This window comes from Molossus molossus, unplaced genomic scaffold (assembly GCF_014108415.1).
Source record: "Molossus molossus isolate mMolMol1 unplaced genomic scaffold, mMolMol1.p scaffold_m16_p_14, whole genome shotgun sequence".
NCBI classification, from domain to species: domain Eukaryota; kingdom Metazoa; phylum Chordata; class Mammalia; order Chiroptera; family Molossidae; genus Molossus; species Molossus molossus.
Window position 1 is genome coordinate 48,467,655 of NW_023425349.1, and position 26,107 is coordinate 48,493,761.

The window sequence follows — 26,107 nt, forward strand, 5'->3', positions numbered from 1 at the left end:
GTCCTGATTGTACCAAACAAGAGGGGCATCTGCCATATATAAGTAATGAAGACAAAGGGAAAACAATGAAAAGGTAGGTGAGAAGCAGGGGAACGCAGAGGTGAGGGGACATTGCTGCTTGGAGAAGAACGGCCGAGGAACAGAAGGGAGCCCACAGACACGTGTTCACACTCAGATGCTGCCTTTCCCCAGCACTGGTCATACCAGCTTGCCAACCAAGCAAAGATTCTCTCACCACACACAAGATTCCCTTTTTCCAAATTATTAAAACCTAAACAGTCTTACGAACAAGATGGTGTCTGCAAAAATTACAGTGCAAAAGCTGGGTTAACCAACTGGCAGACTCGCCCAGCCATGCTCAAGGCAACCCTGAGGAGTCGGGGAGGGGGGAATGTCATTGAGCAAAAGAAGTTTCGCATCAACAAATGGATCCTGAATTTTGAAATCAGGAAATGTGAAAAGAAGCTATTTTTATTTCACCCTACAATTATGTTTGTTAACAAATTTGAGTGGCTTTTATTCCAATTATTCATGTAAGGGGTAGAAGGTTAGGCTCCATTATCTTTTCAAACAATGGGACATGAACGGGGTTCTGGGGAGAGTCATTGAAAAATGAGACAGTAGTTTCAGCAATGGTTAAAGCCATGGTCTATAGGTATCTGGGTATGATGACAGTTTCACAAAGAACTGGAATAAGTCAGATTCAAGAAAAGAATCAACTATGCTTGTAAAAGAAAGGAAGATTAAACATCCTTTATCTATTACCCCCAAGTAAAGTTCCAGCCCCTCCTCTGCTGCATAACACTGGCACTCAATCAAAATACACAATGCCAGGTCCAGTCTTGAGTCATGCCTCCTTGGTCCTGTGCTCTCACCAAAGCCATTTCCTTCTGTAAGGGAGGGAAGCGGTCTGATGAAGCCTTTCATCCATGCACCCATTCCCAGCAATATACTATTCTTCAAGACAAGTTCCAGAGGCAGGACAAAACTTACCTCAAAAATAGAGATCTCAGGCCCTGTGGTTTCTGGGCAGGAGAGATCTGCCCTTCAAGTCAGATTAAGGTTAAAGAGTTTCTGATACTCTAATCACAATGCATTCTCCATAAAAGATACTTGGTAAATATTTGTTGAAATAAAATGGGCAGGTGTTGTAACCTGTTCCTAAAGCTGTGCCTTTTACCTACATTCAGTAACGTCTGGTATAAAAGGACCTGTTCTTATGTAATTATTCAATAAAATACGATCAAGGATGAGCGTACAAGTAGTGAGATGACACGCTAGTTTTATAAATAAAATTGTGTTGGAAAACACCCACAGCCATTAAGTGTGTTATAAAGCTTTGAGCTTTCCCTGCCTGGGCATCAAATAAACCAGTGTTTGAATCCACAAACAACTGTTACGCTGAGAGCAGAAGAAAGCAGCAAAACACAGCTGTCTGGGCATGGCCAGAGCAACAGTCCACAAGTTATGTAACAGCTGTTGTGTAATTGTGCATTTAACTCAAAACACATTTTTGAAAGAGAAAACAATTTTATTTTCAAAAAGAAAGAGAAAAGAAATTGAGAGCAAGAGAGAGAGAGAGAGAAAGAGATAGACAAAAAATGTTGAAATAATACAAAAGTTTCTATCTGGTCTTCAAACATGATGCACAGGGAAGCAAGGACCTTGGGAATAGTTGCATTAGAATCCGGGGGGGCTGGACTATGAGCCAGATCTGGCCTGCCTCCTAGTTTTATAAATAAAATTGTGTTGGAAAACACCTACAGCCATTAATGTATCTATTGTCTGTCGTTTCTTTCTTGTAGACTCGAAGTTAGTGACAGCAGAAACCATCTGGCTTAGAAACCTAAAATTATTATCTGTCCCTTCGAAGAAGAAGTTTGCTGACCCTCGTCTTAGACAACTCAAAGGCTAACTTTAAGTGCCTGTGAGGGTGACTATTCACTTTGAGAACCCAAACAGCCAATTCTCTGGAAAATGAAATTCATGACTTGCACGTACTAGATCTGTGATCATAAGCAAGTTACGTACTCTCTGTCTGTCTGTCTGTCTGTCTGTCTGTCAAATGGGGGAACTGAGTAAGGGTGGAAAGAGAAAGCAATGTTCAGCACCAGCTTGGGTGTAACTATTCAATGAGCTTCTGTTTCCCTCCCTAAATCCCATATTTGGGAGAGCTGGCAATTTTCACTCGGGGGAAAAAAACTCTTCTGGATTCTTAGTAATCAAATTAAGAGCATCCAAAGTATTCTACTTGTTCCTACTGTAACTTTTGCTAAAGTTCCAATACAATGAAGCATTGTACTAAAAATGGGAGTAGTACAGTGACAATGTGTCCTTTTTGAATGTTTTCAGCTTGAAATATTAATTTAAGTTTACGAACTTGAGTTATTTGTGAGTCCTGTTTAAATTCACTCCTTGTACATTGCCTGTATCAATGCTTGATAAATACAGCCAACTTCCAAAACCAGAGGTTACTTTCATTTTAAGTGAGTGTTCACAGACAAGATTGCCATATTGCTACTGTGCTGACCATGTGTGACAGTGTGCTCGGAGTTCCCCAAAAGTCCTGCTGACTTTCCTGTTTCCATACATAAAGTAATTTAGAGCTTCTGAAATGACAGCAGGTCTACTTACCCAGCAGTTAAAATACACTAGATTGTATAATTCTTTGAAAGCGGACTCGGGGCAGAGTCTAGAGAGAGGGCCTTTCTTCCCCTAACAGCATTGACCTGAAAACACCTGGCCAGGGTCCTTTCCCCACCAGCTTACGCTGAGACCGAGTGCCGTTTTAGACCCCTGATTCTCCAGTTCTCTAATTCCAAGTCTGCCAGAGAACCGAAAGTTTCACAGGAGCATAAAAAGCACGAGAAGCCAAAAAAATACTAACTGGCTTCAGTGGCCAGAACAGCTGCGCTGCGAACCCTTCTCCCAGGTTTCGGCTTTGTAAATTAATTCGTCTGCAAATAGCGCCCCGTCTCCAGATGCGGCTTCGGTGCTGGAGCACCGGTTCTTAAGGATTTAACTTTAAAGTCAAGGGCTTCCTGCACTAGGTGTTACAAATAAGTAGTGTCATTTTCTTTTTGCTCCGAGTTTGTCCATCCAATCATATCCCAGTATGCAAATAAACCTTAGCCCCGTGCAGATAAAAAGGAACAAATAAAGCCAAGTGCTCTATCAGAACAAGATCACTGAGCCTGTCACCTGTGTTTCAGGAGCCGAACCAGAAATGTCGTCCCCAGGCATGTCAGACTTACCTGTCCCACTCACCAATCTGAAGTTTCAATATACTAAGGTTAGTACGATTTATATTTGCTGCTTTGCCTCAGGTTTATAAAAACTACATTTACTTAAAGCATAAAAGGTCAATTGAAGTAACTTGTGTAAAAAGCCCTTTGCAAATACAAAAATGAAAAAGGTTTGCAAAAGGCAGTTCTGAGTTTAGTGTCCTGATCAATAATGGATTCCAAGTCACATCAGGTAACTTTTCATAAATTTATTTCTTAAAAGTATTTTTAAGTGAAAGGCATTCTCTTCTGTGTGAATGGCTCCTGTGTTGGGATTCAGTGGACTTTACTAAGCAGTTCTATTAACTTCAGCATAGCCTAGCACATATGGTAAGACAACGAATAGTTGCTAGAGAAACTGGAAAGAGACAAACACGTGGGAAATGATTTTTAAAAAGGAGAAACAGCCTGCTGAAGTAACATGATCTTTCTATATGTTTAATGAGTGTCAACATCGAAGGACCTAAGTCTGAGTATTGAATAAATTGAATAAAAGCTCCTATTTCAAAAACTTTAAATGGACTTGCATTATTCAGCATATTTTGTGAAAGAAAACATTCTTACTTATTTCTTCAGCAAAGTGTGTTGCCATTGGAGCAGATGTGTAATTGTTAACTGATAAATGTATAGAGAAACAAGAGTAGGAGCTAGATCCAGACTTAAAAATCCACAGTTAGGGAGAATGAAGAAATGGATCTAGTTTGAATCGTTCAAGAAACTTTGCCTGTTTCACACTGTTAAATGCTAGCTTTCCTGTCAGAGCCTAGGACTCCCAAACAAATTAAAGAAACAAAAAAACAATACCAGTGTAACCAAAATTACTTAAATTTAGCTTTATGTTGTGATGGAGAAAATAAACTGAGAAAGGGAATATTTCAGCTCAAGCAGAGCCATTTTGCTTTCTGAATCAGTCAATGAAAAAATCAAGAGCATTATAATTTCATGATAAAGTATAAGTCTTGCTATTATTATTTTTTATTTCGTTATTTGTATACATAGATGCTTTTGTAAATCCTAAGGTCAGTCACATTTTCATTTTCATATGTACAAAAAATCAGGAAGTTGTTCAGCTGACTGGCTCTTTTCCTTACGAAAGTGTCTGCAGAGATCAGATTGTGCCTTTAACTCGGTTGATCAGCAGCTATAAAGTGTATTAACATATTATTTTCAGAAGAGGAAACATATTATTAAAAGGGGAAACATTTTTCCATTTAATTTTATTCCAAATGGGAGCATTAGAAATGTGGGGAGTTCATACCCTCCAACAATTTACACTTGGCAAAGTCATACCCCAAAAATGACAAGACTCAAGACTCCAGCCTTCCCAACTCTCTTCCCAAGTTGGTCATTCACAAGAAATTTCAATCCAAGGTGCATTGAAAAATGCGTTTCATAAAGATTAAAATCGTTGGCAATGCAATTGAATTATCCCACTACTCTTATTACAAAGAGTCTTTTTTTATTATTATTATTCTAATTGAAAGATATTTGGTAGTCTGAATGTCACATTTTTAAAAATCTAGCTGTGCAGAAGTTTGTCGTCTCCTCATACATGTATCTCAAGGAAGCTTTAATGTGAAATACTCTTTCCACTTAAGCTTCATTTAGTAGTTATTAATTAAGCATGTAAGAGTACTAGACAAATTAGATGGTCGTTAAAACCTAACATACAAATACAGATCTAGTAATCCTTTAACACAGGGAAAGATTTTTAAGATGAAAATCTCTGGGTCTCTTCAAAGTCATTGCACAAGAACACCCCTTCAGGGAACATGGCTGACCAAGTGTTCAAAAGGAGGCAAGATTCAATGAGCAGGATTTTCTCTTGCATTTAAATACTTTTCTGGGTAAAAATACCCAATGCAACTCAGTGAATTTTGATTGCTTGCACACTTCTCTATAAATCTGTTCTGCTTAGATAGCATTTTATTGTCTGATTTATTGGTCACAGCATTTTCACACTTGGGAGGACACCAGTTATGTATGTAATTAAATCTAAATGGGTGAGTTTTTTCAAATGCCTTTGCATTTTCTTTTTACTGTGCCCCACTAAAGAATTGTATTGGATTTGCACTTGCAAGAGGAGTTGGAAAAATGATGGTTATTAACTAAGTTTCCTGGTTGCAAACCAAGTAAACAAGGATTTTATAGTGTCTGAGGAATTACTTTCTCCGGCCAACCCCTAACCTCTGAACTATTTTTCTCTTACTATGTTAATGCTCTTCTTTATTATCACTGGAAGTATATTGGTCTCTGGGGCAAGGTAGAGGAAAGAGACAAGCAGGGTTGAGTAACAAAAAATAATTACAACTATGGTAGGAGTGGACCTACATACTCTCAAGTTTGAGACTGCTTTTCACCCAAACAAAAGAAGTCATTGTTGCATATCTTTTTTATGACTTATTCTCTAGTACAGTCTGATTAGTTTTTTTTGTTGGGGTGGATAAAACAGAGATCAGAGTTAAGAATTACTTTCTAAAATGATACAAAGGTTTTTAGAATTTAAAACCTCAATAACATCATTATAAATCCACATAAACTTCGATCCCATCTCTATCCTCATTTATCCCCTTTCCAACTTGAAATGAATCATACGTCTGCCAACTCATCCATTTTATTGAGCCTTTAAATAAAGAGCTTCTTTGAAAGTTCTGTGATCATTGGGCAAACGACATTACCTCTCTCTGCCTCGGTTTCTTTATGTGTAAAATGGGAATAATAAAGGTACCAATTTCCTAAGGTGGATGAAAGCATTAAATGAGTTTAATGCATATAAAGCACTTGAAATAGTACCTGGCACATGGGAAGTGACTGATTAACATTACTATCCTATCCTATTTATTTTTCTGACTTTTTCCCAGTTTTCCAGAATCTTCTTTTACACACCCTTTCCTAGAACTGCTTCTCATTCTCGTCTAGTCTTTTTGTCACTCTTTCTTGCACAGTCATGCTCCATCTGACAAGGATTGCTTCAGAGCAAAGTTCCAAGGGTTTATCCAGGATTGCAGGCATCAGGAAGTTTCTCTCACAAAATTTGGTAATTTTGATTTTCATTTTCCCTTCACAACACTGTTTCTTCACCAAAAAAAAAAAGGAAATTCAAGAAGACAAGCTTTCTCAGACAGAATTCAAACCCCCAAATCTTTAAACTTAAACTTAACTCTTCAACTTAACTTATTGAATAATAATTGTGCATGCTAGAAAAAAATCTACAACAGGTGTGTGCACCCGTGCGCGCGTGCGCACACACACACACACACACACCACAAGAAATAATTACAGCTAAAATTCATCATGTTCACTCTGTGCCAATACTGTTTTGAGTTCTGTATAATGGTTTTTATTTACTTCTAACAATAACCCCATGAGACAGTTTTGTAGATGAGGAGACTGAGAAACAGAGTGGTTAAATAACTCACCTTAAGTCACACAGCTAGTAAGTGGCAAAACTAAACTCAACACCCTCACACCAAGTGACTGCTCTCAGATCAGTATCACTACTTTGGGGCAAGGAATTGTCGGAATCCTGCTCTGTTCTTCATTCTGACTGTCTTGTCCATTCCTGATTACTCAAGGGGACATGACCACGAGCCTCTCCAGTTGCTGCTCAGCTGTTCTCTGGCCACCAGGAGGAAGAAATAAATGCTTTCTTTCCCAAAAATATGCTAAATAATATAAGTCCATCTGAAGTTTTGGAAACTGGAGCTTTCATCCAAAAGATACATTTTTAATGGAGAAAAGTTATGAGTCATTGAATATTATGTGTTAGGCACCATTGTCTCCTTGTAAATTCTTACAAACAAATTCAGACCACGTACCTTTTTAAACACCCCATCCCCTTCACTGGTTTCTCCCACGTCCCCCTTTCCTTTACCGAATGTCATTGAACAACTGTTTTGTGCTCAGTCTTATGGTACGAGAAGACTAATAGGATTCTTGCCTCATGGAGCTTGTATTCTTGGAGGGTGTGTGGGGTGGTATGGGGAAGAAAAGAAACAAGTGGATAATTCAATCACAAATTATGATAAATGTTAGAAAGAAGAAAACAAAAAGCTGAGGGGGTGTGAGAGGAAGAGCTTCCTTTTGGTGAGGTTTCAGGGAAGGGACAGTGAAGGGGAGCCTGAGAGATGCAGAGCAGAAGGTTGCGTGCAGCGTGGGGAGAGCACAGACCAGAGCTGGCGGCACAGGCAGAGACCCGGTGAAGAGGAGCCTGGTGTGTGCAAAGAACTAGCGAAAGGCTGCTGCGCTGGAGTAAGGCGAGGAGGGGAGAGAATGGGTGAGATGGGACTTGGGGCAGAGGCTGCGGCCAGATTGCCTGGTGGATTTTGTAAGAGAAACCACTGGGGGGCGGGTGGAGGGCTTACAACAGGACAGGACTCTATGTTCAAGACAAAGCTGGTTGTGCAGGGGCCCTGTTTTCATTGAGGAACTCCTAGCTCGCTGCTGACTGAAGCAATATTTTGTTTGCTTTTGCCTTGGAAGCAGTTGAGTAAATAGCTGATGGCAGCGAGGTGTAGTGGCTTTAACAAGATAAACTCAGCTTCAATTTCCAGCTCTTCTACTTCTTTATGATATGATGTTGGCCAGGCTTCTAATCTCTCCGAGTATCGGTTGGCCCACCTGTAAATTGGGAATAATAAAGACTACTTTGGAAAGATGGCCGTGAGAATTAAGGGAGGGAGTTGGTGGAAAGTGCCCAGCACTTATTAGCTGCTTGGTCTAGGCTCTTTTTAATCTTCCTTCCAAGATGATTCCTAGAATTCTAAAATTATTCCATTCCCAATGTAAGTGGAACGAATACTTGAATTGCTAGTCACAGTTCAAGACTGCTTTTACCTGTTGATCTCATTTGAAGTTCATAGTTAATCACTGGAAAGAAGCTAGGGAAGATGTTACTAGTCTCCGATTTGAAAGCTTAGGTACCTGAGCTCAGAGAACTTAAGTGACTTGCTCAAGGTCATGCAGTTCTTAAGAGACAAAGAAAGAACAAACTGATTCGGAATCTTCTCATTTCAGAGCTGATACTTTTCCACGTGATTTTGTTTTTTTCCCCTTAAACACTAAAAACAGTATTATTTGAATCTCACTGGATTGTCACTAACAAGTACTTTCTTTACTTTGATTGAGAGAACTAAAACTTGAATGATAAGTAAGAGGTGACATGGGCATTAGATCCCCAAAAGGTGGACCAATAGAGAGAAGTTACTCTAGAGCAGTACTTCTCATACATGAGCTTGCTAGTAAATCACCTGGGAATCTTGTTGAAATGCTGATGGATTCTGTAGGCCTAAGCTGAGGTATCAGATTCTGCATTTTTAACACATTCCTGGGTGATGCTGATGCTACTCAAGCAGAGTCTGTTGACCAGCTCAACAGACTAAAAGTTTTGGGTCAACCTTATAACTTTACCTGCAGTGACCACCATCTTGTTCCTTAGGGATCTGATTTTCTGTTTCTGCTAGAAACTCACTCATACTCAGGTCAGAAATACTTACCTTCCCCTTTAAAAAGTGTGTGAGTCCAACGAGATTAGATTATGGCCACAAACCAGTGACGGATTTTACCGTTAATTTTGCTGCTGAGAGATAAACATTCGTGAATGTAATATTTTAGTTCATCTCTGAGAAATGCATTCCTGGCAAATTTTTTTGTAGTCTGGCACCTGCCTGGCTTCAAGAAATCTAATCAACAAAAATACTAAAGTGAGTCACATACACCCTAAGAGAGAGTATTGTTCCTATTCCGTAAGTCTCTATGACAGGTGTTCACAAGATTCCTTTAAAGCGGACTTTACTTAATGAATTTGTTGTTAACTACTTGCCAGAAAGAGGGGCCCAAGTAAGAAAAACTCTTATGGAGTATGGGAAACAACTCATTTGAAGAACAATCCAAAGTTAAGGAAATACCCTGAAGTGGCACGGGTAATCTATGATCTAATACACACCAACATGAAAGAAATCTCATGGGAGGAGAGGTACTGATAAAATGATGATACAGTTGTCTCTAAATAGCAATTATCTGGCTTGGGGTGGTGGTGGTGGTGGTTTGGGTTTTCGTGATGCTATTATAATTGCGGCCAGATACATTACACATGTACCAGATGTCAGTGGCAGCAGAGATGGAGCTAAATTCAAAAGAAAGAGCAATAAAAAGCAAATTAGAAAAGTAGGTGCTTACATAAACCTTGATTTATCACAATGATATATTTTGACTATGTATGTGAGCAAGTGTGTGTGCATGTATGTGCTCATATTATCACAGATCTTAAAACTTTGCCTGAACAAAGTACCTCTCCCCCAGGTTTCATTATCTTAGTATTTGCACTTTCTTAGAAGTCTCCCAATACTTTCTTAGAAGTCTAAGGGATACAAATAACAAACAACTGAATTAGACTCTACACTTTGCACTTTCTCTGAAAGGAAGAAGGCTTGTAAGTATTGTATTAGGGTCTTGATATTGTTAATATTAAATATGTACAGAACTTTCTGGTGCTTCTATATTTTTTGTACCTTTAAAAAATTATCTTTATTGTTGAAAGCATTACAGATGTCCTCCCCCCCCCCCTCCAGGGTCACGCTCCTACTCACTCCTGCCCCTTTGCCATCATAGTTTACTTCTTTATTACGATGTGCAGATTTGTGGACAAGTGTCTCTGTCATCTGTGGGACATCGTGAAGATGTGGCTCGAATCAGAAGTGCTTTTCTTTTTCCCTGAGTTGAAAAGGCTGAAGAGGTTTTTCAAACAAGAAAATAAGAGTGTACACTCATGTCACTGAAGTCATACTATAATATAAAGCAGACATGATATTTTTGTTTTGGTCACTTTCTCTTTTTGTTTTTATTTCTTTTACTACAGTTAAATATTTCCCTCCCCTCTGTTACTTCCTCCTTAATTTCCTTTTAGACTTTTGTACTTCAAGTCTCAACATTTTGCTTTGCTGCCTCAGGGTTTGGGTTGAAAGTAGTTGCCAAAGATCTAGCTTTGAAGCTTTGATTCTTTTAAATGTTTAACATCCCCACCTTATTTTTGTTCAGTCTCTCATTACTCAACCTGCATCTTGTTCTTTCTGGCCCCCCTTCCAGAGTTTTGTGTTTCTGTGTGTGCCCAAGGCTGAGAACAGGCCTCCGCACTTATGACACCCGTCGCTTCCTATACATTTCCAACAACGCACGTCACACCCCACGTGCTGTGACGGGATCTCAGGTTTGGAAATTCACACAGGGACATAAAAAGGGGGATCACCTCGCCTTTCTCACCCTTGTCATATCTTGAAAGAAATACTTTGTGTATTTAAATGTGATCTGTTAAATCTCGCGGCCACCACAAAAGCACTGACTCTCCTTCTAGGATCTAGAGCCACTGGCCAGGTTCCGGCCCCTCACAGTCAGAGATCACGTGACTTGTAGGGCTGGGTGGAAAAAGTGAAGGGATTAAAAATAAAAATCATAAGACACCAATAACAGCATGGTGATTACCAGAGGGAAAGGGGCTGGGGGAGGGAGAGGAGAGTGAAGGGGGGATAAATGGTGATGGAAGGAGACTTGACTTGGGTGGTGAAAACAATGTAATATACAGATGATGTATTATCAGAATCTATATAATTTTATTAACTAATGTCACCCCCCAAAAACAAACAAACAAAAAACAGAGATAATATGAACATAGGGCACCCTGAATATCTATTGGAGGGAGTCAGGGGCCCTCTCCCCTTTAAGCCAACAGGTCCCAAACTCTTATGTCTGCAGATAAGGTTAATAGGTTTTATTTTGCCTGGTAGTCAAATTTAGCTTGATCCAAGCCAGAAATAGTTTAAGGAAAAGACTTATTAATTTAGAATTGTAGATTTATACCAAACACATTAAGACATAATAACTTTTACTTGAAAAAGCATTTTTTTTTTTTAAATTATGACTTGGACACCAAAATGTATTCAGAAAACAGCCACTTTTTTTTTTATTCTCACCCAAGGACATTTTTCCATTTTTTATTCAGATAGAGTGTGTGTGTGTGTGTGTGTGGGAGAGAGAGAGAGAGAGAGAGAGAGAGAGAGAGAGAGAGAGAGAAACATCGATGTGAAAGGGACACATCGAGTGGCTGCCACCCGCACAACCCGACCAGGGCCGGGGACAAACTGCAACCAAAGTACGTGCCCTTAGAGGGAACCGAACCCGGGTCTCTCTGGACCACCGGCCGACGCTCTAACCGCTGAGTCAAACCAGCCAGGGCAAACAGCCACTTTTTTAAAAATTTAAAAGTCATATGATACATCCCTTAAAATCTGACATATCAAAAATTTAAGAGTAAAATCAATTGTTAAGTTGCCTCAACATTACCATTGATTGTTTCCCATATAAGAAGCACTTGAAGTCCAAATGCGTAGACATCTATAATTTCCAATCAATATTGTAAACTTTAAGTCGAGGTTTACTGTATATATATATTATTCACATATATCCTGAGTCCAAAATTCATAATTAGAACATAGTTAATATAATGGTTAAATAGAACCCAATAACTTTTTAAAAAACTTTTACAGCCTGATCCCATTTCCTCTGAACTTGATAAAAGCAAATAGCAAATGGAAAATGAACAAAGGGAGGGAAATGATAGAGCATTTCAACAGGCCTAAATCAGTGTCATCATTATTTTAATAAACATTCACTAGCCTACAGTTTTCATATACAGTACTTCTCTTTTATCCATGGTTTTGTTTTTGGCAGTTTTGGTTACCCTCTGTCAACCATGTCCACAAATGTTAAATAAAATATTCCAGGAATAAACAATTTATCATTTTTAAATGTTGTGCTATTCTGAGTAGCTGTCCTGCTCTGTACCACCCAGATCACAAGTTATTCCTTTGTCCAGCGTCTCCTCACTGTATACCCTGCCCACCCATTAGTCACTTAGGAGCCATTGGGCTACCAGATCAACTATTACAGTATCACAGTGCTTGTGTTCAAGTAACCCTTATTCTACTTAATAATGCCTCATTCACATAAGTTTTATTACAGTGTATTGTTCTATTTTAGTATTAGTTGTTGTTGCTGTTCTCTTACAATGCCTAACATAAATTAAACTCTATCATGGGTATGTATGTAAAGGAAAGAATATAGTATATATAGGATCTGGTACTCTCCATGATTTTAAACATCCACTGGTGGTCTTGGAAAATATCCCCTGTAACCATTTTATATAATCACTGGAAGGAGGATTATTCAAAAACATGTGGTCTCACAGTTAGATGGAAGCAAATGTCAAATGTAAAGCCAATAAAATTGAAACAGAATAATCATTAAGATGGTTCCTGCCAATTACTTCTCCATAGCTCAGAGGAAGGAAAAGGATGATACAGTTCTTCAGCTTCGTAGTAACCTTGATCGTGTCGTTATTCGTGCTGAGTTGTTTTTATGCTGCAAGGCCTCTGTTTGGGGAGGATTATAGAAATCGTAGTTTTCAAACTGGAGTGCTATGTCACTGGACTCTGAACCCTCTGACCTCATGCCTGGAACATTAAAATGATTTCTACTAATATCTGGACTCTGGTTGCTTTTTCAAAAATCCATTTGGGGACCTTAAAATCAGTTTTTCTAAAAACATTTCTTTGATCTTGTTCCTCCCTTATTACATCCAGACCAGAGTCCAAACTTCTCACTCTGGGTATCAAGCTCCACCACCAACCAGCTTCATTTTCATCATCAGAACTTATCTCTGACTTGTTTCCTCGGGAACTCTCTGTTCGGGGCTGATCTCACCACTGTTACAAATATCCAAACAGCATCCCCTCCCTTCGCTCCTTGTTTTCCTTTCTGCCGCCAAGCCAGTCCTACCCTTCAAGGACACATTCCTCTGGCCCTCGCCCCTCTCTTCCAAGTGTTCTGCTCTGTGATTTATTAACTAAAGCACTGCTTTGCTGAGCTTACTGTACTTCCTTCAATTCTTTACTGGCTGATCTTGATACAAATACACTCTCTTCACAAATCATACGCCCCTTGAGAGCGGGGGCATGTCTCACTCATCTCTCATGTTCCCACAGCACCTTCCAAATGATGAGACAGGTGTTTACTCATCATTTGACGTACACTTTCCTGGGGGAAAAAATGACCATTTGGATTATGTGAATATAAACACAAATTCAAACAAAAGTTGCGTTCACATTGTCCTCTTACAGAAAAGGTTCAAACTGAATGCAGCAGAGCAGTTGCTGGTGATTTGGGATCATCAGTTGCCCACAGGCTGCCAGATAAACCTGTGTTCTTATTTTAGGTTAATGCTCATTTACAAAACATTCACAGGCTTTCATTGGAATGGGGAGTTCCCTGTGCAGGTTAGATACTAGAGTCTAATAATGAAGCTAGATGGTAAATACATATTGTAATGGCTCTTTCTCACCAAAAGCGATTATATGAAGGGAGTAAAATAGGCTGTAGCATTATTGAGAACTTGAAACTTCAAATTATCACAGACCTACGAGGACTCAAGTAAGCGCCGCAGAGTTTCACCTATAAACAAAAATCAGGAGATAACTTTTTAAAGAACTTAATGAGAGTTTATTCAGGTAACAATTTGTAAACTGGGAATTATAGCCCTTGGTATGAATCGAGAATATGCTCCGAAATGGAGGGAGTAGGGCAGGGTTTATAAAGGCAAAGGTTGCAAGGAGCTGATGATCAAAGAGATTGGTTACTGGGGGAAACAAGATTATAAGGTTCCATCGTGTGTTTTCTGATCAGTGGAGTCAACTGGACTTGGAATGCTTGGCTGACTCAGTGATCAAGCAAGTGAATTGTGAGATGAGAACAATGGGTAATATATGATTAAGTGTTTATCAAGTCCTAGTTTCAGCCCAGGCCTGTACAAAAAAGGTTGTCTTTGATCACACAATTACAGTACAGGGAGTATTATTTAACAAGGAAGCAAGGAGCACAACTTATCAAACAGTACGATCAGTACAGGCGTGGGATGGCGTGGGGGCGGGGGGAGCCCAGGGGCAGAGGGGTGGGATCGGGGTCCGACTGCAGGAGTTCCAGAGCCGGAAAAGGCAAAGTTGTGCTCTGTGGGCAGCTTCAGAGCTCAAGCTGCAAAAAAATCCAAATTTGGGGCCACAAGTTATAATGTTAAAGTTCTTATTAGTCTTCGCACCACAAGCCTAACAAAATAAAATCAACTCCATATTCGATTTTGGATGAAATTATACTGTGGAAGGGTGGAATTCCGGGTGTATCTCTGACAGGGTGAGACTTGGGTTCTCTCAGTTTAGAAGCGATAAAGTCTATCCCTGGCCTGTTTGGCTCAGCAGTTAGAGCGTCGGCCCGCGGACCAGAGAGTCCTAGGTCCCTTTCCCGGTAAGGGCATGTAGCTCAGTTGCAGTGTTTGAATACATTTTCCCCTCAGGGTTGCACTCTTAATAACTTATCTTTAAATACCAGGTAAAGAGAATTCTCTGAATTAAAATATATATTATAAGTCCAGTGCATTTGTCACCCTTCATTTAATTTTTTTTAGTCCTCATGTGAGGATATTTTTTTTCCTTGATTTTTAGATAGAGTGGGAGGGAGGAAGGGAGAGAGAGAGAATGAGAGAAACATCGATTGGTTGCCTCCCGCACCACCCTGACTGGGACCGGGGATCGAACCCTCAACTCTTTGGTCCAAAGGTCGATGTTCTAACTACTGAGCCAAACTGGCCAGTGCATCACCCTTCATTTAAAACTACATATATTGACTACCTGTGATTTCAAAAAACTAGTTTATGTTGTAAAAATAAATCTAACAGAAAGTTGCATTATATAATATTTAATACTGTACGTATGATTATTATTTTTTGTTTGTTTTTTAATCCTCACCCGAGGACATGTTTTGTTCAGATAGAGTGGGAAGGAGAGAGAGGAAGAGAGAGAGAGAGAGAAACATTGATGTGAAAGGGACACATCGACTGGTTGCCACCCACATGACCCCAACCAGGGCTGGGAACAAACTGCAAATGAGGTACGTGCCCTTAGTGGGAACTGAACCTGGGTCTCTCTGGACTGCAGGCGGATGCTCGAACCGCTGAGTCAAACCAGCCAGGGCTTGATTATTTTTTTTATTCCAATGGTCATGAGAAAAAGGAGAATAGACAAGAAATAATGGAATGAGAGGAGAGAAAAGAAATTCTAACTTATATCTAAAACAGATCATAACTTAATCATCACAAAAGGAGCACTTCTTAATTGGGCTTCATCAAATATTTCTAGTAAAAGACAAATGAGATATTAAAACCCTAGTAGGCTCCATAATGAAATGCAAATATAAGGCTGCAAAAGTTGAAATTCAAACCCTTTAAATGACATGTTAACACTTTATAAATATTTTGATTCATTGTATACACAGAACAAAATTAATTTTATATTTGCTAGACCTCTTGGTATCTTTTAGCTGCTTGCCTTTTTTCTCATAGACACCAGTAAGAAATCTAGTACCTGATTTCATTTGTGGACAAATACATTTTAAATAGTCTTCTAAAATAGAGAATGACACCCTATGCCTTTAAAAACAAACTCTGTTTAATGCCCCCCACTGCTTACACTTCCTTTAAAACAGTAAATATTGGATCAGAAAATAGTCACTTATGATATTAAATCAGTAGTAGCTCAGAATGAGCATTTTTAGAATCTGAGGTGGAAAATAGAGACAATGATCATAAAGATCAAGCCCACCAAATCCTCTGCTCTTGCTTCAAATCCCTGGTAATTTCGGATAAAAGCATCTTTTTCTAGGTTGTTTTCTTCAGTCTGTATTTCTCATATTGAAATGACCTCTAACTTGGTATAATTTAAAAGTACTATTTATTTTAGTGTGTGTGTGTACAATGTCTTAAACAGATAAAAAAAAATATTGTGAAGGGTTCATAAGGGAAACAAGGTTATAACATTGGGCTCACTTAGGCACTCTGCAATGCTTTAGTTTAATTTTTATTTAAAAAATCAAATTTGGCCTGGCCAGTGTGGGTCAGTGGTTGAGTATTGACCCATGCACCAAGAGGTCACCAGTTCTATTCCCGGTCAGGACACATGCCCAGGTTGTGGGCCAAACCCCCCAGTGGGGGTCATGCAGGAGGCGGCCAATGGATGTTCTCTCTCATCGATGTTTCTCTTTCTCTCTCTCTAAAAATAAATGAAGAAAAAAAAATTTTTTAATCAAAACTGCTACATATTTATGCCTGTCCACTTTCTCTTCCTCTCTACAGATCTTCATAAATAATGAATGGCATAATTCAGTGAGTGGTAAGAAATTCCCTGTTTTTAATCCTGCAACTGAGGAGAAACTCTGCGAGGTCGAAGAAGGAGATAAGGTGAGTTTTCTAACACTGGTTCCATTTTGTGCCAGGTTTTTTGCTTATTCCTCACCATTCTGAGCCACAAACCCCATTCCATGTTCAAGTAGACGTGTCATGAAAATATGATTTTTGAGCCATCTGGGAAATGTTTGCAGCACACAAAGGGCACTCAGTAGGCAGGGAGTGATGATGATGAGCCCATGTTTTGGGTGTTGTGGGAATTTTTTTCGTATTATTTTTTCTTGCATGGTTTTCAATCAAAAGAGTCTCTCGATTTAGTGTAGCAATAGCCTGTATATGAAGTGAATGATTATATATGTTAAAAGCAGAGAAATCCCTTATTTATGTAAAATTGTTCTTTTAAGTTGTAAAATGAAACTAAAACAACACTTCATACAGGACTTTTAGAATAACATATTACCAAGTTATTTTATTAAAAATTATTGAATTAATATTACTTAGTATCTTTAAAATTGAATTTTTAAATAAATTAAATTGAATCACAAATTTAAAATGTTGTTGACCTCTCAAAAATACTAACAACAAAAACCAACTTTTATTTTGTTACTTTAAAAAAGTTCTAAAAGCAACCCATTGGAGAAGTTAACTCTTTTTAGTCACTTTTACAAGTGATGATGTAATAGAATATAAAGGTTGAGTCATTTACTCAAGGTGACATTGCTAATAAGTAATGAAATCAGCATTCAAATGCTGCCCTTTGACCCCAGAACTTGAGGCTGGCAGGGCTACTGCCTTACCTTGTGATTATTATCAATAATCATGTAGGATAATTTAAATAACCTGGGGAGTGAGGACAGTAAAAACCTTCAGAATTTTTATCTGAGCACATAACTTAAAAAGTGTATGTGTTCACAGTTCAATTTGAGATGATTTTCTGGTCTTGAGTTGTCCAGATGTTATCAAACTTAAAATCTCTGTAAAGTAAGGTATAGAGAGATAAAAATGTTTTGTTGCTGCTTGAAAAGACTACTGGGAGACGAAGTCAGCAAAAACCCACGATAATAGCATTTGTGACACTATGTTCAGTTTGATCACTGTAGCAATCACATGTTCTCATTGAGTCTTCATTCTTTTATTTCTTTCTTTCCAATCAATGAGATCACTAATCTCACGGTGTTAAACCTTGCAGACCTATTCCAAGATAGCAATAGACCTGTAGGGCTCTTCTGCGTTTAGGGAGGGCTCTGGATTCAGTTGGAGTATTCGAAGTACAAGTAAGACCCATGCCTTTAGGGGCAGGAGTGCAGAGTTTAGTCAGAGGGGTCAACAGCTCAAGAAGTAGAAGCAGAACAGAATGGAGACACATGTCGCCTGCTTTCAGATTCCACTTTCAGTATATGCCAGAGTTCTATGCATAAATTCTTCAAGGGCTTCTCACTGTCTTCGGAGGAAAAGCAAACCCTTGTTTTTGGCCTCCAGCTCTGCCCCGTCAACCTCCCTCAACGTAAGAGTCCAACTACATCTTGTTTGGTAAACACTGCATGCTAGTCACTGCCTTTGCCGGAGCAAGGTGCGGTCCTCGGGACCTCGTTTAAATCATCTTCTGTAGTAAGACAACAGAAGTTTCACATTTGTATTTACCTTGTTAGAATTTCTGGGGTTTTTTTGGGTAAAATGGGGAGATTGTTGGGTCCCACCCATCCCTGGAGTTTGGTTCAATAATCCTAGAGTAGGGCCTGAGGTTTTGTACTTCTGCCAATTTCTCAGGTGATGGCAATGTTGCCGGTTGGGGTGAGGGTGGGGGAATACACCTGAAGAACCCGATCTAAGGCATTAAACAACACGTTGTATCTCTTCTCAACTGTTAGCATTTAATAGGGTGCATGGACATTTGCAGGTAAGAAAGTTGATGATTGGAATCACTCTGCACCTCTAAGAAATGTTATCAGACCAAACTTGGGCAGAGAAATAGTGATGATGCCTGGTGACATGTTCTGGTAGACCCAGAAGTCTGTCCTGTGAGCCATTCCCAGAATTAAGAGGAAAGAAAATGTATTCTTCACATTCAACCAAGAGGAATAGTTTTTACCAGAGACTTCTAGAGAAGTACATACACAGCAGTAAATTACCTCAAATGTCTATCTCATTGCTTGAGTGGTTCTGTCAACCCTGGAGAGATGGAAAACTCTGGGGCCTGAGCATTTTGCTTTGCTGCTCACTGGCTTTCGGGTTTAGTTTCACCAGTAAAACAAATCTGAGCCTGGAGTTCCAGTAGAAATCTTGTCAGGCAATCTGAGGTCTTCTTGGCATTGTTGGTGGGAATTACTTTCTTCCTCAAGTGCAGTGATTGTGAGCTGAGGATCAGACCTGAAGCTTTAAAAATATTTGTCATTTATTTGCTTTGTGTTTATTGCCATTTACTCCTACTCATAGGAGAGCAGAAAATCTGTGCAAGTGTGGATCAAGGACACTCATTCACACCCAGCAAAGCTTCAAATCAGGTCATAATGCTAATCACATTGGCTGGATACTTGACACTCCAGTCAAATTGTTTATGATATAAAATGTTCATGGTTGGCTACTGTTGGCTTGACATCCAGCACTCTTGTCATCATATGCTGTTTTAGTATGATCTACTAACATTTGTTTTTAAGTAGTTATAACTGTTTTCACAATTTTGGTGACCAGAAAAAGCTTATAACTTCTAACATTGCGCAGTGAAAGGTAGAAATCTACTGAATTACATAGTCAGAGTAAACCTAATATTTTGGAACTGACTCTTTAGATAATGAGCCAAGAGGTTTTAAGGATTTAACTGATGAATAGAATGGAATTAACAATAGGCTATATACCACCTTTCATTGGTATCAAAGAAAGAAGAGGAGCAAGTTACAAAAGTGGGTGGGAACTTTTTTTTTTTTTTTACTTCAGTGGCTCTTTTAGGCCTATTGACTAACCTTAAAACTGCTTTTAATACCAAAGCACGATGTAACAAATAATTGCTGGGGATAAAAGTAAATGTCCATTAAAGTAAGGGCTCTATTGCCATAGCCGGTTTGGCTCAGTGGTTGGAGCATCAACCTGTGGACCAGAGTCCCGGGTTCAGTTCCTGCTAGGGGCACATACCAAAAAAAAAAAAAAAAAAAAAGTAAAGGCTATGATAGACGTAAAAGTGAAACTGATCTAATAACTATTTTCTCCAAATCTGAATGAATTCAACATGGAAATGTACGATCTGAGACTGGCCAGAGAGTGTAGTCCTTCTGAAACTGTGTTTACAAGGCATTTGATGTTTCATCAGCATTCGAGTTATTCTCTTTACACATCCAGCTTTTGTCCCTTAATTTAAAAAAAAGAACATTTAAAACCCTGTGCAGCAAAAGTATTATTGATGGTAGCAAATTTGATTTCATGTACCAAATTGTGTTCTAGTTAATCAAAAAATTATGACCTTGGAAAATGTTAGTCCTAGAATAAAAATCCAAGAAATGCTAGTCCTGGAACTAAAAGAAGAAGACCTTTATACCTAATAGTTTTGATTAATATAAAAGTTCTGTTATATAATTAAATCAATTACAATATGATTTATTGTTTAAATGTCAATGTCAGCAAATTATTTATATAAGGAGTATTTATAAAAATCAATGTAACATGATGAGTGTATATAATAGGTAACAAATTATTAAATATTTATTAATGGCTGATTAAAGTCATGGAACAATAAGAAATGTTATAGCTTATAACACAGATAACAATAAATATTCACTGCAAAGGAGATCATAATCAGCATAGTCTTTCAGAGCTATAAAACTGGATTTTGGAGTCAGAGATAGGATTGAATTTTGTAGGATGGGTTTCATGCTGTATTTCATGTCTTATGAAACAAGGTCCATGATGCTTAACTATAGTAGTAATTGTGAGCTTATAAAGAGTTTAGCTTTAGCTGCCCGCTGCAGTCCTACTGTAGAAACATGATCTCTACTGACTGAGTTGACATGATAAATAGCAGTGTTAATATTTATCTAAAGGTGCGATTGCTTCTTTTATGAGCATAATTGCTTATGGAACCATTTACTGACATTTGTTATTTAGTTGAGCCATAGTTATCATCAACAGTCTTTCTGGAAATAGCTGACACTTGAATATATTTAATACAATGTATATTAATTGTTTTTCTATATTTAAACAGGTAAAATTAAATTGATATCTTTAAAAAAGGGTTGCCCTATGTAACCCTTTTGTTACCTTTTGGGGGTAAAGTGAGTTTTGTAAATAAAGTTGCTGCATACAATAAAAAAAAAAAAGAGTTTAGCTTTAGTGCCTGGAGCTCAATAGGCTCTTAACTAGTAGCTGTTAATTAAACTCGGTTAGTCTGGGAGGGATTTAGGAAGGCTGTGATATTTCAGCTGGGTCTTAAAGAATATATAGGACTTTGAGAGTAAAAGGGATATTCCTGTAGAACATTCTAGGCAAAGAAAATTACAAATGCAAAGGTGAGAAGTTGGGCCAGATAGAGGAGGAAAAATGTGAACAGAATTTTGAGTAAGTGAGGTGAGGCCCAAAATGTTGGGTCTTGACCATCAGAAAGCGGAGTTTGGCCTAAAGACTGCAGGCCAAAGACGGCAGTTGCAAATACGTGAAAGGGAAAGTGGTGAGATACAAATATTTGCACAGGAGTCGCCCAGTAGAAATAGGCAAGACAGTTCGGGGAGAGAGGAGAATGAATGAATGGGAGGGCTGGCAACACTATGAGATAATAACGGCCGAAAATATTTACAGGGCTGTGAAAACCAAAAGGAAGGATTAAACTATCCCAGAACTGCTGAGGGGTATTTTAAGGTTGTTTTTACTGCTACAACCACAATAGGGATTGCTACCATGTCATGAACAGTTAACATAATGTGTGTCACATAGAAAATGGGTTTCAAGTATTACCTATTTACTCTTCAAAACAACTCTCTGAGGTAATGTATCCCTGTTTCAAAGGTAAGAAAACTAAAGCTTAGAGAAGTCTCATCACAATACATTTCACTTCAGAAAATTTTTTACATCTTACAATATATTAGAGTGCTTATTTTGCGGTACATTTCTCCCATTCTATTGGAATTTTCAAAAGGGCAATCTCTTTATGTCAGTATTTTATTATTAGTAGCCTGATGATAAGAATGCTACAGAATAGAGAATTTAGCAGATCTTTAGATGGTTGAATGAACGGATGGATAGATGGGTGACTCAAAACGTATATGGCCAATACATGAGGAACCAGAATTCACACCTGGGTTGCTTTATTTCAAAGCTATATATGAACTATGATCACTCTGTTTCTGTGCCTATAAGCTAAAATACAAAATGTGAGAAAAGTAGAAACATGATTCAAAGGACACAACCGAAAGAACAGCATTCTCCAGGGATGCAGTTCCCATATGGCGGAATTCCTTGCCTTGAAGCAAGTTTTTCACTTCCCTTTGAGAGGGCAGAATGTCTGTGATAAACCATATTTGGCTACGGCTGATGGCAGAACACTGAGCAGAAGGTCCAAATGAAAGCTGTGTCACACAGACCTGTTTAAACACATCACAGCATATAGTTTATATGCTGTGGTGTCCACATATCATACTGGCAATTTCAGGTTCCTGTGGTTTGCTTTTTTATTTTTCCAACAGTGCTCTCCAAATATAACTTGGCAAAGTTTCGTATCTGTGGCATAAAACAATGTCCAGATATAAGCAGTCATTGTGATTAACTGAATACCCAAAATATGACAGTATATATGTTTCTCAGGAAGGGCAAGTAGTAATGCATATATTTTATTGTATATACTCATCATTCTCTCAAGTTAGACAGTGAGATATACAACTGTATGATGTATTATAGTGAAAGAATGTTTGCTTGTAGTCTATAAATATTATCACTTAATCAGACCAGATTACACTTCTAAAATTTCTCTCTCACCCTAGATCATCTTAGTGTGGTGATAAATACTATAAAAATAGTTTGTTTCTTTGTATTTTAATTTGTAGACTTGTAAGTTTAGGATTGCTTAATTGAATATAGCCTAAGGTGAGGGATATTAGTTTGGAGTCCATGCCTCTCAAGAGGGTGATGTCTTCCTTGAATGTTGTTTTTTTTTTTTAATTTTTTGTTAATCCTCACCCGAGGATTAAATCAATTTTTCCGTTGATTTTTTAGATAGAGTGAAAGGGAGGGAAGGAGGAAGTGAGAGAAAAACATCCATGTGAGAGAGACACATCGACCAGTTGCCTCCTGCACAACCCTGATGAGGGCTGTGCATCAAACCTGCAACCCAGGTAAGTGCCCTTAACTGAGAATTGAACCCTTGGACCCTTCAGTCCATGGGCCCATGCTCTGACCACTGAGCCAAACTGGCCAGGGTGAATGGGGTTTAGTTTAAGTGTGGGCAACCTAAAACATGTAGAATATGGCCTTAGCTGAGTAACTCAGTGGGTTATAGCATCATGCGGATACACCAAGGTTGCAGGTTCTATCCCTGGTCAGGGCACATACAAGAATCAACCAATGAATCCATAAATAAGTAGAACAACAAATCCATGTTTTTCTTTCTCACTGTCTCTCTCTCTCTCCCCCCCAAATCAATAAATAAAAAAATTTTTTAAATTGTAGAATAATTTTTCCCCTCAGATTCTCAAAGACAATGATGTCTCCTGCAGAAAATTGCAACTTATTGGCCTGAAATGTAGCCATGATTGTGGAACATATGTAGCTCCATGCAGTGGCCAGTCCTGTATACAAAAAATAAAAACAAAAAAGGGAAGAAGAAGAACAATCTATGTTCTTAAGCGTTTACAACTGATTTGATGGGGGTGGGCACACGAAGTGGTGATGCAGAAGCGGTGACCTTTGTCCTGTGTACGTTCTATAGGAGCTCAGAAGAGGTATGAACTGGAGTCTGTGGGAATGGAGTGGCCAGGGGAAAGTGTGTAACTCAGTGGACTAGGAAAGAACAGGAATATTAAATCCAGTTCATAAAAAAGAATGAGGGTGAAGGCAACAGAGGTGAAGCAGGGAGGCCAGACTGAGTGCGGCGTTGCTTGATTATTTGAAGGAATGCAATTCTAAGCAGAACCTTGTTAAAAGAAAGAAAAAGGAAGGGAGGGAGGGAGGGAGGGAGGAAGGAAGGAAGGAAGGAAGGAAGGAAGGAAGGAAGGAAGGAAGGAAGGAAGGAAGGAACTGACTCTTTGTCTAGTTAGGAATTCAAAAAGATCTTCTTGTAGCCAGTTGGGAAGTGAGAAATTGTCACATAGAGACCCTTCTCCGTGCCATGTCACCGCCTACATACCTGTGTGCCCTCTCTTGGCCGCACAAAAGGAAGGAGCAACAGCAAAACAAGTTTCTTATTCACCCCCCAGTAGGCTCTTCATGAGAGAATGCACAGACTGCTGAGTCACCAGAGATGAAAGGAGATAATCACCATTTTACATCTTGCGCCTTCCCTGGAGCACTGGGTAACCCAGTCCCCAAAGCACCGCAATGAAACTGTGAAGAGCAGAGGCCACCGTTCAGCCACTTCCAGCCATTGACCTTGGGCAAATCTCCTCTCTCTCTTTGCTTCAGTTTCTTCATCTGTAAAATGGGGAACATATTTGACTCATAAAATTATTGAGAATGACATGAGTGAACATGTGTGAGGTCATGAGACCCTTCCTTGACATGTGGCAAGCACTCAAATGATAGCAGTTCTTAAAAGATTATAATAGGTTTATCCTAGGAAATCAAGCAGGTACTGTGTATGGGGAACCCATCGTTCTAAAGACCAGGCAGCAGACGCAATTCCAAAGTGCTAGACTTCGGGCTGATGAAGACCCGTGCCTGCTCATGGTGCTCGAGTCTGTTTCACAGGGATATTGCCACTGGATTTGCTACCATGTCTCACCTCCTGAATGGAATTGCCTTTGACTTGCAGGAGGACGTGAACAAGGCAGTGAAGGCCGCACGACAGGCTTTTCAGATGGGCTCCCCATGGCGCACCATGGACGCTTCGGAGAGGGGACGGCTGTTGTACAAGCTGGCTGATCTAATTGAAAGAGATAGCTTGCTGCTGGCAGTGAGTACCCAACGCGCTGGGCAGGGAGTGGGATCTCTAGAAAGTGTTATTGTCGGGAGTGCAAGTGGGTTTGATTTCATGCTCTCAACAAGGAAAGCGAGAAGTCTTTCTCCACCAGCTCTCGTAGAGGAACGTGGCCACTGAGTTTATTCTTAGTAATCTGCACTCTGGTTCCGGGTGATGTGAACTTCTACTCCTGGAGTAGATTCTACAGTCTAAACTTTGGCAAACCCTGAGTAATACCAAATTAAACAAATTTCTTTTCTTTACTCTGGAATTTCTCAGAGCGATTACCAAGGTAACGTACAGTGTGAATATCCTAGAATGATATACTGGATTTCTCTAACTTACTTGGCCACTGGCCTCTTTGAGTAGAAAACCTCATAGACTTTTTTAAAGGTGCCCAAACTGTTTATCTAAAACAAATCCTATTTTTCCTTAATCTAGCCCTCCAAGACACTTAATAAATGACCACTTTTTCCCTTTCTGAAATGAATATGTTTAGAATGGTCTGGACTGAGTGATTATGTGCTTTTTACTGATGAAAAGGTGAGAAATAAACAAAAATCAAATTATTCATGTGTTTACAAAAATTATGTTTTTATGTATGCTGCCTTAAAAAAACAGTTTAGCAGTTAGATGAGTAAGCACATAAAATGGATGGGGGAGATTACTTCCTTGTTTTCTTCTCAGTTGGGTATTACAGTGAAGCCAATTTAACACAAACCAATACCAAGATCAAGTTTCAGAGTAAATTTTTATTACTTTTAGAATCTTAACTGGCAGTGACAAAAAGGCATACAATTTGTTTTAAAAAAAAAATCAGCATTGGCAATTATAGTTCCTCAAAAGACCATTTATTACTCAAAGACTCAAAATAAAACCATGCAATCAGAAGCTCTATACAGTAAAACTACATTAACCAAAACGTCCTGTAGGAAGAAAGCAGAACTTGCCAAAAGTTGGATTCTCTTATTTATCTGATCTATGGATTACAGAGTATTGACTGCCTTTGTCAGCATAATATCGTAAAGGGAGGGGGAGAACAGACATACAAAAATCATGTTTGATTAAATTTGGAGATGGCATGCAGTATGAGGCAGAGAGAGAAGATTATATAATAGATGAGGAACAGCTTTAATAGCTTATCACTTGTACATTCCTACCCCAGAGAACATCAGGTTCCAAAGGGCTCTGCTTAACAAAGGGAGGGAAAGAGGAGAGGGGCATCCTATGATGGTTAGGGCACTAGACTAGGAAATGTTGAACTTCAGAGCCCGACCATTTAAACAATCATTATGATAATAGTGGCAAAAGTGGGAGTTTCACAATTAAACATTCTGCCGAAGAAAACTCATGGATGAAAGAACGAGGGGTCACTTTACTTTGTGTGAATTGATCGGTTCTAGGCAGATGCAATGCAAAAATTAAAAATGATTATTGAGCCCTGGCCGGTTTGGCTCA

At 38.9% G+C, this 26,107-nt stretch overlaps 1 protein-coding gene across 1 annotated transcript in view; it reads left to right on the forward strand.

The window, feature by feature from the left end:
• The first annotated feature begins 3,179 nt into the window (after nt 1-3,179).
• ALDH1A1 (aldehyde dehydrogenase 1 family member A1) overlaps nt 3,180-26,107 on the forward strand; it is a 53,506-nt gene continuing 30,578 nt past the window's right edge. The window contains exons 1-3 of the mRNA XM_036261424.1: nt 3,180-3,292; nt 16,510-16,614; nt 24,503-24,643. Coding sequence (XP_036117317.1) covers nt 3,227-3,292; nt 16,510-16,614; nt 24,503-24,643 — 312 coding nt within the window. The 5' untranslated portion in view covers nt 3,180-3,226. The remainder of the gene's footprint in view (nt 3,293-16,509; nt 16,615-24,502; nt 24,644-26,107) is intronic.